The 13018-nt window shown below is 51.3% G+C and overlaps 1 protein-coding gene across 2 annotated transcripts in view; it reads left to right on the plus strand.

Annotated features, from left to right (window-relative positions):
• The window catches only part of SSX2IP (SSX family member 2 interacting protein), a 33146-nt gene extending 22392 nt beyond the window's left edge, over positions 1 to 10754 (plus strand). For both annotated transcript variants that reach the window (XM_088465034.1, XM_088465035.1), the window contains exons 10-13: positions 3566 to 3739; positions 3852 to 3966; positions 5825 to 5960; positions 8716 to 10754. In XM_088465034.1, the coding sequence (XP_088321160.1) occupies positions 3566 to 3739; positions 3852 to 3966; positions 5825 to 5960; positions 8716 to 8737 (447 nt within the window). In that variant the 3' untranslated portion in view covers positions 8738 to 10754. The remainder of the gene's footprint in view (positions 1 to 3565; positions 3740 to 3851; positions 3967 to 5824; positions 5961 to 8715) is intronic.
• The last annotated feature ends 2264 nt before the right edge of the window (positions 10755 to 13018 follow it).

Here is a 13018-nt window from a genome sequence, read left to right on the forward strand (position 1 = left end):
ACTTTACAGCCAGGTCAGGATGACCGTGGCTTCTTCAGGGTGCAGACGTTTAATCAACGGGGGAAAAAGTCCTCCCTGCATCCCTCTCTGGGTATTCTTCACCTAGGAGCCCTGCTGGATTCTCAGAATCTGAGAATTCTTCTGGCGTAAGACGGCATCTCCACTCTTCCATTAGGAGTACATGGATGTCTACTCAGTCGACATATGTCTTTACACTCTGGGATTCATGGTCCACTATTCAGTGTCTGCCTTTGGAAGGGTGGAATGGGCTCCGTACCATTCCAGGCCTTTCCATAATTGGCTTATCTCCAGATGGAACAAGTTTTTTCTGTCAGATCACTGTTCAAACGATGATGCTCTCTCCGGAGGCAAGTCGGTCCCTTTCCGGGTGGCTATGCTCATCTCGTCCAGGGTATTCTTTGCTAAGGACAGTGTCGGGTTCGCATCCATTTCAGTGCAGTTGGACGTCTGTCGATTCCACCCTGTCAATTAACTTGTTGGAACTTTAGTCTGTCTTGGGCCTTCACTCTGGCATAACTCTTGTTTCCCGGTGAACCTGAAAAAGTTCAGTCCAACAGGGTCAGGGCAGTGGCTTCCTTTTTGGCAACACTGTTTGTTGGGTGGCAATGACAGGTATGTCACACATTCGGACATAGTCCGAGGGTCTCCTCCCGACCATCTCGGCAGCGTTCATTTCAAGTCCTCAGCCGTCACGAAGTGCATCCCGGGACTAGTCTCTTCCCCAAGAGAGGTTTCATCTCCTGGTGAGCAGGGGGGACCCCCTGAGGTGACCTTCCTGGCCTTCTGACTTTATCACACTATGGTGTTACAGTCCAACTCTGGGGATTCTGAAGCAACCTTCAGTGACTTTGTCGGTGAAGTGGTTCTTCCAATTCGAGTACCTGTTTTCTCCGGTCTCCATTCTTCCTCGAGGGAAGTGTTTCAATCGTGACGGAGATGCTTTCCTGCTGGTGGCTCCTGATTGCCCCAGATGTCAGGGGTACTTGGATTTTCGGAGTCTCTCCATCGATACTCCATTCCTGATGCTTCACTGCCCGGACCTATTATCTCAGGGTCTTGGTTTTGCCTTGGACCTGGGTCGTTTGTCTTTGACTGCGTCCCTATAGTGGTCTTACGGCTTCACTGGCTTTGTCATCGTTGGAATGATTAGAGCACATGGACCTACCACAAACTGTGACAGCCATAATTTTTATGGTATTGTACCTGTCGATACAATCCTCCGGTGACCAGGATTTCCAGATATTCTGGCATTCCTTCCGGCTGGCTTGGGTTTCACCCTCGGCCTGGCCTTCCTGACAGTGCGGATCTTTACACTGTCAGTATGATTAAGATATGGAATTGCTCCGCTCTGGTATCCAGTTCATCCTTTGGAGTGTTTTCTGGATTATGCCTCCATTTGTCCTCCCTAGGGACTCCTTGGGAGTTAGTAGTGGTTCTTCGTTCCCTCCGGGGACAGTCCATGGAACCGCTGGTTGTGATAGCCATTACGTGGTCTATTGCTTTGGCTCTTTCTTTCTCTCAGTGTCGGAATTGGGAGCGTTCTCATGTGGCTCCCTCTTCTGGAGGGCATCATGTCAGGGTGTGAGTTGCTCTCACCCTGTGTTTTTTCTTAGTGATTTTTAGGTTCCATATTATTCTGGAACTTATGGTACGGCCATTCAGTCCCCAGTCCTCTCGACTGGTGTGGTCTCATTGATTGTAGTCCGGCCTCTGTGGATTTATGTGATCCGTTCAGGTTCCTTACGGAAATCGGACTCTTTATTGGTGGTCTGAGATTTCTGGTTTTAACAGGAACGGATGGCCGGCCTATAGCCAGATGTTGGCTGGATGGCCTCGTATGTCTTCTTCAGGGGCCTACCCAGGGGTAGGCCTTTCTGTTGTTGATGCTTGTTGTTTCTCGGGCCATGTAAACCTCGTGGGCGGCTCGCTGTGGCGCCTTGGCTGTGTTGCCTTACTAGGCGGCCACGTGGTCTTCTGTCCACACCTTTTTGAGGTTCTAGGCATTTGTTTCCTTTGCCTCTCAGGATGCTTCCTTTTTGGCTACGGATTCTCCTCTCAGCACAGGAGCGTCCCCACCCTTGGTTGAACTGCTTTGGGACATCCCCAAGGTCAACCCTGTGGACCCCCTATGGACCCTGAAGTAGAAAACAAGAGATATGGTAAGAACTTACCTTTTTGTTATCTCTGTTTCTACGAAGTCCAAAGGGTCCACAGGGCGCCCGCCCTGACGCACCTGGCTTCATATGGGCTGTATGGCTGGTCACCGGTTTTCCGTCTCCCATTTCTGTGAGTATGGTTATTGAGTGTTCCAGTTTTCTCTTTTTCTCTCCTCCTCCGGCCTTTGGCTACTTACAAACTGAGGTGCCTCTGGCTTGGGGGGTGGGGTTATAGGGAGAGTGGACCCAAGTGCATCCTGGGAGCTAAAAACTTTAACTGCGTGGTGCCCAGATTTGGTTCCCAACCTATACCCCAAGGTCATCCCTGTGGACCCTATGGACTTTGTAGAAACAGAGATAACAAAGGTAAGTTCTTACCATATCTCTTGTTTTTACTGGGGCTAGCTGCTTTGTACTGTACCTCTTATACTGGGGCTAGCCCCTGCAGTGTACTGTAGCTCTTATACTGGGGCTAGCCCCTGCGGTGTACTGTAGCTCTTATACTGGGGCTAGCCCTTGCGGTGTACTGTAGCTCTTATACTGGGGCTAGCCCCTGCGGTGTACTGTAGCTCTTATACTGGGGCTAGCCCCTGCGGTGTACTGTAGCTCTTATGCTGGGGCTAGCCCCTGCGGTGTACTGTAGCTCTTATGCTGGGGCTAGCCCCTGCGGTGTACTGTAGCTCTTATGCTGGGGCTAGCCCCTGCGGTGTACTGTACCTCTTATACTGGGGCTAACCCCTGCTTTGCACCGCTCTTATACTGGGGCTAAACCTTGCGCTGTATCCCTCCTATGCTGGAGCTAGCCCTTGCAGTGTACTGTACCTCTTATGCTGGAGCTAGCCCTTGCAGTGTACTATACCTCATAGTGGGGCTAGCCCTTGCAGTGTACTGTACCTCTTATACTGGGGCTAGCCCCTGCTTTGTAACGCTCTTTTATACTGGGGCTAACCCTTGCAGTGTACTGTACCTCTTTTACTGGGGCTAGCTGCTTTGTACTGTACCTCTTATACTGGGGCTAGCCCCTGCTTTGTACTGCTCTTATACTGGGGCTAGCCCTTGCAGTGTACTGTACCTCTTATACTAGAGCTAGCCCCTGCTTTGTACCGCTCTTATACTGGGGCTAGCCCTTGCAGTGTACTGTACCTCTTCTACTGGGGCTAGCCCTTGCAGTGTACTGTACCTCTTCTACTGGGGCTAGCCCTTGCAGTGTACTGTACCTCTTATAGTGGGGCTAGCCCTTGCGGTGTACCCCTGTTACAAAGGCTAGTCATATTGAGTGTATGGGCCAGTTTATTGATCCCTCCTGTGTTTAGTTTGTGCTATTGTCTGAATGCTTGTTTGCACCAATACATTTGATAAATGAGAACTAATGATGCTTCCATGTGCAGCAACAGCTTAATGTACCCCGTGACGAGGACACCTGCACCTTGCTGCAGGACTGCTACCTCCTAGAAGACAAGGAGCGGCTGCAGGAAGAATGGAGATTATTCAGTGAACAGAAGAAAAACTTTGAGAAAGAGAGAAGAAACTTCACGGAAGCCGCAATCCGGCTTGGACACGAGGTAACTGAGCTGCAGTGTGAGATGGCCACCAGGTGGCGCCCGGTCACCTAGAGATGGTCACCTGTACCTGTGCTGCCGTATAATGAACCTGTAAGTCTTATCTTTATCTCAGAGAAAGATGTTTGAGGAAGACCGAGCGCTGTGGCTAAAGCACCAGTTCCTGAATATGTCCCTGTGCTGTGACCGGAAGTGCTCTGAGAGCTGCCAATCTCAAAGTGCCCTTTTCAGTAAGTGTATAATGAGCCCTGCGCCTGTAGCTGGGATGGATGTGTATCTAGAGCCCTGCGTCTGTAGCTGTGATGTACGTGTATAATGAGCCCTGCGTCTGTAGCTGTGATGTACGTGTATCTAGAGCCCTGCGCCTGTAGCTGGGATGGACGTGTATCGAGAGCCCTGCGCCTGTAGCTGGGATGGACGTGTATCGAGAGCCCTGCGCCTGAAGCTGGGATGGACGTGTATCGAGAGCCCTGCGCCTGTAGCTGGGATGGACGTGTATCGAGAGCCCTGCGCCTGAAGCTGGGATGGACGTGTATCGAGAGCCCTGCGCCTGTAGCTGGGATGGACGTGTATCGAGAGCCCTGCGCCTGTAGCTGGGATGGACGCGTATCGAGAGCCCTGCGCCTGTAGCTGGGATGGACGCGTATCGAGAGCCCTGCGCCTGTAGCTGGGATGGACGCGTATCGAGAGCCCTGCGCCTGTAGCTGGGATGGACGCGTATCGAGAGCCCTGCGCCTGTAGCTGGGATGGACGCGTATGGAGAGCCCTGCGCCTGTAGCTGGGATGGACGCGTATGGAGAGCCCTGCGCCTGTAGCTGGGATGGACGCGTATGGAGAGCCCTGCGCCTGTAGCTGGGATGGACGCGTATGGAGAGCCCTGCGCCCTGTAGCTGGGATGGACGCGTATGGAGAGCCCTGCGCCCTGTAGCTGGGATGGACGCGTATCGAGAGCCCTGCGCCCTGTAGCTGGGATGGACGCGTATCGAGAGCCCTGCGCCCTGTAGCTGGGATGGACGCGTATCGAGAGCCCTGCGCCCTGTAGCTGGGATGGACGCGTATCGAGAGCCCTGCGCCCTGTAGCTGGGATGGACGCGTATCGAGAGCCCTGCGCCCTGTAGCTGGGATGGACGCGTATCGAGAGCCCTGCGCCCTGTAGCTGGGATGGACGCGTATCGAGAGCCCTGCGCCCTGTAGCTGGGATGGACGCGTATCGAGAGCCCTGCGCCCTGTAGCTGGGATGGACGCGTATCGAGAGCCCTGCGCCCTGTAGCTGGGATGGACGCGTATCGAGAGCCCTGCGCCCTGTAGCTGGGATGGACGCGTATCGAGAGCCCTGCGCCCTGTAGCTGGGATGGACGCGTATCGAGAGCCCTGCGCCCTGTAGCTGGGATGGACGCGTATCGAGAGCCCTGCGCCCTGTAGCTGGGATGGACGCGTATCGAGAGCCCTGCGCCCTGTAGCTGGGATGGACGCGTATCGAGAGCCCTGCGCCCTGTAGCTGGGATGGACGCGTATCGAGAGCCCTGCGCCCTGTAGCTGGGATGGACGCGTATCGAGAGCCCTGCGCCCTGTAGCTGGGATGGACGCGTATCGAGAGCCCTGCGCCCTGTAGCTGGGATGGACGCGTATCGAGAGCCCTGCGCCCTGTAGCTGGGATGGACGCGTATCGAGAGCCCTGCGCCCTGTAGCTGGGATGGACGCGTATCGAGAGCCCTGCGCCCTGTAGCTGGGATGGACGCGTATCGAGAGCCCTGCGCCTGTAGCTGGGATGGACGTGTATCGAGAGCCCTGCGCCTGTAGCTGTGATCAGGTCATCACAGGAGTGACCAAACACAAATTGGAAATTAGAATATCTTCTGTCCACTGCATGGTGACCGCTCGGGACCTGGGGAAACCTGGCTCTATAGCTGTAACGCTCAGATCTGTGCTGTCCTAGTACGTGTACCTGTGTAATGCGGGGAGCTCTATGGCTGTATAGCTGTAACGCTCAGATCTGTGCTGTCTTAGTACATGTACCTGTGTAATACAGGGCACTTTATAACTACCTTGATATACAACCTTTTATACCCCTGTACTCTTACCTTCCAGGCCCTGAGCAGGAACCTCACCAGTCTCCGTATCCTCAAAGTAAGCTCCGTGGTTCATCTCCTGGAGGGGTGACCAGAAACGCTGGGAAACCACTGCCCGCTACACCCCCTGGCAAGCACCCCCTTCACAGACGCAGGTATGTCCATGGGGGCTCTGACAACGCTTGGGTAGCAGATTCCTGTGTGAGTCATTGTTTGGTCGGAGACTTTCCTCCATATTCCTGATGGATAACCCCATGTACCTATTAGCTTATTGTAATGCACCAATGTTCTGTAGTTCCTAGTAACCAATCGTATATGGTCTTAGATTAGTCTGACTACACCAGACTGCTATAACGTGGCGTCTGCTTGTTATGGGTTAGACCTCATATTCTGGCTACTGTCCTCCCATTAGATGCCTGTACGGATCTCTCGTCACTCGCCAATCCTGCCGGACACACTAATGACATCACTGGAAATATAGATGTATATAGATGTCCAAAACTTTCCTGTTTTCCATCTTTAAACTCTGGAGGATAGCGATATATTCTGTCGCCAGTGAAGATGTAAATGGCTTTTAAATACTAATTGCTTTATGGTGATTTCCGAATTGGCTTCTTGGCTAACAATTGGTACCATACCCCCAGAAGGCATCCAGGGGGCCGATAGTTCTCCGCCCTGGCACTCAGGGTTTTTTTGTCCGTTCTTTCTTGTGTTTTTTTTTTTTCCCTTACCAAATCAAATTCTTAATCCCGACGCTGGAACGCCGAAGGACGCCAGCCTGTGCGCTGTAATTCCGGTGCGCCCTTAGGCACCCCTATGGGGGAGGGTTAGGTTTAGGGGGCGGTAAGGGAGGGTTAGGGTTAGGCACCACTAAGGGGGGAGAGGGATAGGGTACTTCCCTGCCCCATCGGGATCTTCTCCCTTCGGGCTGCCGGCGTCAGGATATGAACCTATTCAGCTGCCGGGACTTCATACCCATCTCCGTACTAATAATTGTGATCTTATTTTTGCGTTCTATTCGACAGTCTGACGTTCTCGTATCTGGCTGAGGTGCCTCTTGGGTACATTTACCAGAAGATGAGAACCTTGGCTCTAGATCATAGGAAGTATTTACAGACACTCACTCTAGCCCCTCGCTCACACTACTTAGTGCTTGTCGTCTATGTGGTGCTACACTGAATACTGGCACTATATTGTTACTACCTATAATACCTTCTATCCTATTAAATCATTTACACTAATGTGGAACTAATGCTTTTGTTCCTGTCCCCTATTTACTGCCAGTTCCATTCCATAGAACGCTATACGTAACCTGCCCAGCAGATGGCGTGATAATAAATGTGACCGTATGTCGGAATGTACAAGTCACTGCCCCTGGGAGCGACCACATCTAGGTTATAGGTTCATTATCATTATTATTATTATTATTATTATTATTATCCTTTATTTATATGGCACCACAAGTGTTCCGCAGCACCTTACATAGTACATAGAACTAATAAGTGAACAAAAAACAAGTAACTTACAGTACATTACAGTGCAGGACAAGGACACGATTTATATAAAGGCTACAATAGCGATTATTACACTCACAATAAGCAGCCGGGAGTTATCAGTCACGTGTTAGGTGCCCTTATGGGCAGGGCCGCCATCAGGGGGGGGGACTGCCGGGACTGGAGTCCCGGGCCCACACACACGGGGATATTGGGGGGGCCCACTCCTACCATCCACCTGTTTTACCGCCCGCTTGTACCGCCTTGTATTACAGTGAGAAGGGGGACAATGCCTGCTCCCACCACGTTCCGATAGTAACTAGAACCTACCGCTCACTCGTTCCTACTGCCGGTCTGGCGCAGAGCAATAAAGTTTGTGTCAGTTTGAGAGCCGGCGTGCGTGACTTCACGCCACGCAGCGTATCATCTTTTTTTCAACAGTGCGGCGTGACGTCACACGCGCCGGCTTTCGGACAAGAAAAACTTTATTGCACTACGCTGGCTTGGCAGTAGGGGGGTAGGAATGGGTGAGGATCAGCCACAACAGTAGAAGGTAAGTATGATGGGGATGAGGGGAGGCTAGGGCTGGAGATGAGACAAAGCAGGGCTGGAGAGACAGAAGGGGACTGGATAGGCTAAGGAGACTGTGCAGGGCTGGAGAGACAGAAGGGGACTGGATAGGCTAAGGAGACTGCAGGGCTGGAGAGACAGAAGGGGACTGGATAGGCTAAGGAGACTGTGCAGGGCTGGAGAGACAGAAGGGGACTGGATAGGCTAAGCAGACTGTGCAGGGCTGGAGAGACAGAAGGGGACTGGATAGGCTAAGGAGATTGTGCAGGGCTGGAGAGATAGAAGGGGACTGGATAGGCTAAGGAGACTGTGCAGGGCTGGAGAGACAGAAGGGGACTGGATAGGCAAAGGAGACTGTGCAGGGCTGGAGAGACAGAAGGGGACTGGATAGGCAAAGGAGACTGTGCAGGGCTGGAGAGACAGAAGGGGACTGGATAGGCAAAGGAGACTGTGCAGGGCTGGAGAGACAGAAGGGGACTGGATAGGCAAAGGAGACTGTGCAGGGCTGGAGAGACAGAAGGGGACTGGATAGGCTAAGGAGACTGTGCAGGGCTGGAGAGACAGAAGGGGACTGGATAGGCTAAGGAGACTGTGCAGGGCTGGAGAGACAGAAGGGGTGCGTGAGGGGCCCGTCTATTTTTACAGTCCTGGGCCCCACAATTTCTGATGACAGCCCTGCTTATGGGGTGTAAAGAGAAGCACATGAGTGAAGTGGGCCCTGCTCGTAAGAGCTTACATTGTAAAGATCCATGGAGACAGACCCCATTAGCCCTTACATGAAGGGCAGCTGATCAGTACTGATACAATATTCTGACCCATTATTTCTGTGTTTCTTCTTTTCCTTTAGCTCTCCCAGTGGCACCTCCTGACTGGAAGCTGGTTCTCGGGCTGGTTCTTCCTGAGGACGCGCCCGCACCAGCCGGTGGCCTTGTTTCCGACGTGTTCTGGATCTAATTTATTACACTTGTCCCTAGTGCTCCTCTCTGCTACAGCATTCACTGCCCGGCTACCATGACGGGAGCGGTGCCCCTGTCCTCCACACTGGCGCAATGATGGTCATGTGCGGAATTAGGTGCCGCTCTTTTGTCGCAGTTGGTGCGCTCCGGGATGTGTCCTGCGTATGGCTGCGGTGTTGGCTGGGATTTCATCGCTTGTGAATTAATTTTTCCTCAGGGAATTCTCATGGCCTTAATCCAAATAATACTTACTATGCCTGCTGTATAAATGCAAACATATACCTGAACATTACAGGACTAATACATACTATGCCTGCTGGTGGGCAAATCCCTGTTCTTGTCCTGATCGGTCTCCTCCCAGGCCTGCGGTTGACCAGATTCTTGTATGTTTAAGTGGACATTGATTATATACCTGAAATGTCAGTCATTCCATGAACTAGCTGACGTCCTGTCCCCTCGCAGTGTATTGTTACCATCTTGCAGCGCAGGCAGCCATTTTGTTGGCTGAACTAATATTCAACCACCTGATTCACTTGACTATAGTGACCTGGGTCCCTGGAACTAGCGACTGGCCGAAAAAGTGCCACGAAATGGCCGCCTGGAACTAGTGCCTTGATGGAGGCATGCCACGAAATGGCTGCCTGTCCATTCTGCCATGTAATCTGACTGACATTTTGGCAATCAAATTTTATTTCTTTTATTTCCTCTGCCAGCCCTGAGACCTATCTGTGCACTTGGTGAATAAAATCCTTTTTATTTGCAGTATTTGTTCTGCCTCAGCAATGCTGGAAACCAATGTATCTACAGACACCATCATTGTGTAGGCTCCAACGTATTCCCGTCCTGAGCAGCTTATAAAAGCGTTTGTTGGGGGGATACTCACTTAGCAAACAAAATGGCGGCCTCTGTGCTGCGGCCCATGAAATGGAGACTTGGCTCCAGGAAATAACTTGTTTTGAAGCAACTTTTCTCCTGCTAAATTGTTTTTATACACTTTTTTTTTTATTTATTTTTTTATAATGGAGATTAGATGTATAAATAGGTTTCCTTCTTTATAGGAATTATTTATATAGGTATTATTTCCCTCCCTGTAAGACGTGGCACATAATGGCTGCTCCCAGTAATCTGGGGAATCCTATTTAATTTGTACTACTGAGCCGGTGCTCAGCATATAGATAGGAATTCTGGGCACATTTACTTAGAGATGTTTATGTGGCTGTAATGTCTCTGTAACACGGAGTCCGTGATCGGTGAGGGGAGGGGGAGCCAGCGGCCTCTGACCTTACTGCCCAGCTGGGGGGCCCAGGACACAGCCGTACAATGACCAGCAGCTGTCATGGGGGTTGTGGTGGGTCAGAGGTGGCTGAGATGAGACCCTTTTCCTGAGCTTCATCATGACTCCCCCCTGTCTGACACATCCATGGAGCGTGATTAGGATGTTGAGGGAGATCTCTCTCACACCTCAGTAATAATGTACATGGAAGATCAGTTATGGGCAATGTCAGATCGTTTGGTTTCCTGACAGTGTTGCTATTAAGAGTGAGTATTACTGATCAACACTTCACAGGCTGTACCAGGGGGGAATACTGCATGGGGGGGGCCCATAGGATTGTTTGGTTAGCGCCCAGGGACTGGCAGTGCCAATGTAGCCTTCTGGGCCCCTCTGATCAGTGCGATGGCTCCCCCTCACCTCTGGGCCCTGTGATGCCCGTGTAGCGCCGCCCTGCCTAGTCGTATCAATGCCTTATAATGGTCAGCTGTGGTATCAATGCCTTATAATGGTCAGCTGTGTAATGACCGCTATGCTCTCCTGTAGGCACTTGTCATAGTACTTCTACTGCGGCACTTAGACGTCTCTGTTCTGTTAAAATTGCTTCTTCTGTTCCCTCATTTTGCCTTTAGATTTATAAATAAAGTAATTTTGTTTTTACTGTGCGTTTTGTCATTTATAATGAGTGTGACATTATTTGCTTGCGGTGTGTAGTAGTGTACCAGTGTCCAGTCCAGTGTGGTGTGTAGTAGCGTACCAGTGACCAGTGCGGTGTGTAGTAGCGTACCAGTGACCAGTGCGGTGTGTAGTAGCGTACCAGTGACCAGTGCGGTGTGTAGTAGTGTACCAGTGACCAGTGCGGTGTGTAGTAGTGTACCAGTGACCAGTGTGGTGTATACCAGTGACTAGTGTGGTGTATAGTAGTGTACCAGTGACGTGTGTAGTAGCGGACCAGTGACGTGTGTAGTAGCGGACCAGTGACGTGTGTAGTAGCGGACCAGTGACGTGTGTAGTAGCGGACCAGTGACGTGTGTAGTAGCGGACCAGTGACGTGTGTAGTAGCGGACCAGTGACGTGTGTAGTAGCGGACCAGTGACGTGTGTAGTAGCGGACCAGTGTCCAGTGCGGTGTACAGTAGTGTACCAGTGACCAGTGACGTGTACAGTAGTGTACCAGTGACCAGTGACGTGTGTAGTAGCGGACCAGTGTCCAGTGCGGTGTACAGTAGTGTACCAGTGACCAGTGACGTGTGTAGTAGCGGACCAGTGTCCAGTGCGGTGTATAGTAGCGTACCAGTGACGTGTGTAGTAGCGGACCAGTGACTAGTGTGGTGTATAGTAGTGTGCCAGTGCGGTGTATAGTAGTGTACCAGTGACCAGTGCGGTGTGTAGTAGCGGACCAGTGTCCAGTGCGGTGTATAGTAGCGGACCAGTGACGTGTGTAGTAGCGGACCAGTGACTAGTGTGGTGTATAGTAGTGTGCCAGTGCGGTGTATAGTAGTGTACCAGTGACCAGTGCGGTGTGTAGTAGCGGACCAGTGACCAGTGCGGTGTACCAGTGACCAGTGCGGTGTGTAGTAGCGTACCAGTGACCAGTGCGGTGTGTAGTAGCGTACCAGTGACCAGTGCGGTGTATAATAGCGTACCAGTGACCAGTGTAGTGGCGTACCAGTGACGTGTGTAGTAGCGGACCAGTGACGTGTGTAGTAGCGGACCAGTGACCAGTGCGGTGTGTAGTAGCGGACCAGTGACCAGTGTGGTGTATAGTAGTGTGCCAGTGCGGTGTATAGTAGTGTACCAGTGACCAGTGTGGTGTGTAGTAGCGGACCAGTGCGGTGTACCAGTGACCAGTGTGGTGTGTAGTAGCGTACCAGTGACCAGTGCGGTGTGTAGTAGCGTACCAGTGACCAGTGCGGTGTGTAGTAGCGTACCAGTGACCAGTGCGGTGTATAATAGCGTACCAGTGACCAGTGCGGTGTATAATAGCGTACCAGTGACCAGTGTAGTGGCGTACCAGTGACCAGTGCGGTGTGTAGTAGCGGACCAGTGACCAGTGCGGTGTGTAGTAGCGGACCAGTGACCAGTGCGGTGTGTAGTAGCGGACCAGTGACCAGTGCGGTGTGTAGTAGTGGACCAGTGCGGTGTGTAGTAGCGGACCAGTGACCGCGCCAAAACCACAGCGAGAAACGGCTTCTGTTACTTTCTGTTGCGATTAGATATAGAGACTCTGCCTGTAGCCACATTGTGGGGTCTCTGGAATAGTTCATAATGTGGTTATAGCTTAGTAAATGTGGTGTAATACAGTCATCGCTTTCCTGTACACGGGAGAGTTCTGTAATAAAGTTATATAACCATTATATCCAGGGGAGCTGCCTAAACAACGTGAGGTCCATCTACACATAAAGGAACCTCAACTTAACCTCCCAGGTCCAACAGACTACACCATTATAGTAATAAGACACAGAACTAGGGTTATATTTATGGGCTTCCAGTAACAGAGAGAGAATGGACAGAATAATGGCGAGATCACTGTATAATAAATATATATATAATTATTATATAATGTCAGATGTTCTGTGTGCAAATGTTTCTTTCAACAGTAAGAGGCTTTCATCCTTCTTTTATTAAAGGTTATTTGAAGCCCCCAGCCCCTTATTGCCCCTTATATGTCGGTGTGAGTGCCTGTCCCCTCACCACTTGCTCTAACCAGCAGGGACATGGTACTTATAGCTGAGCAGCGCCATTAAACAAGGTGAGAGGGCGAGAAACTCGTTCTGTAATATAAAGTATTAGTTCTGCGATGTCTGAGACTAATCTAAACATACACAAAGATCATAGACCCAGACCACAAATAATAATCAGTTCTGTGAACAAATCTAATGTTCTTGTTCTCTCAGCATCTGTGTCACTGTTCTGAGCTCAGCC

The sequence above is a fragment of the Taudactylus pleione genome, unplaced genomic scaffold (genome assembly GCF_031769625.1).
Source record: "Taudactylus pleione unplaced genomic scaffold, aTauple2 ptg001807l, whole genome shotgun sequence".
NCBI lineage: Eukaryota > Metazoa > Chordata > Amphibia > Anura > Myobatrachidae > Taudactylus > Taudactylus pleione.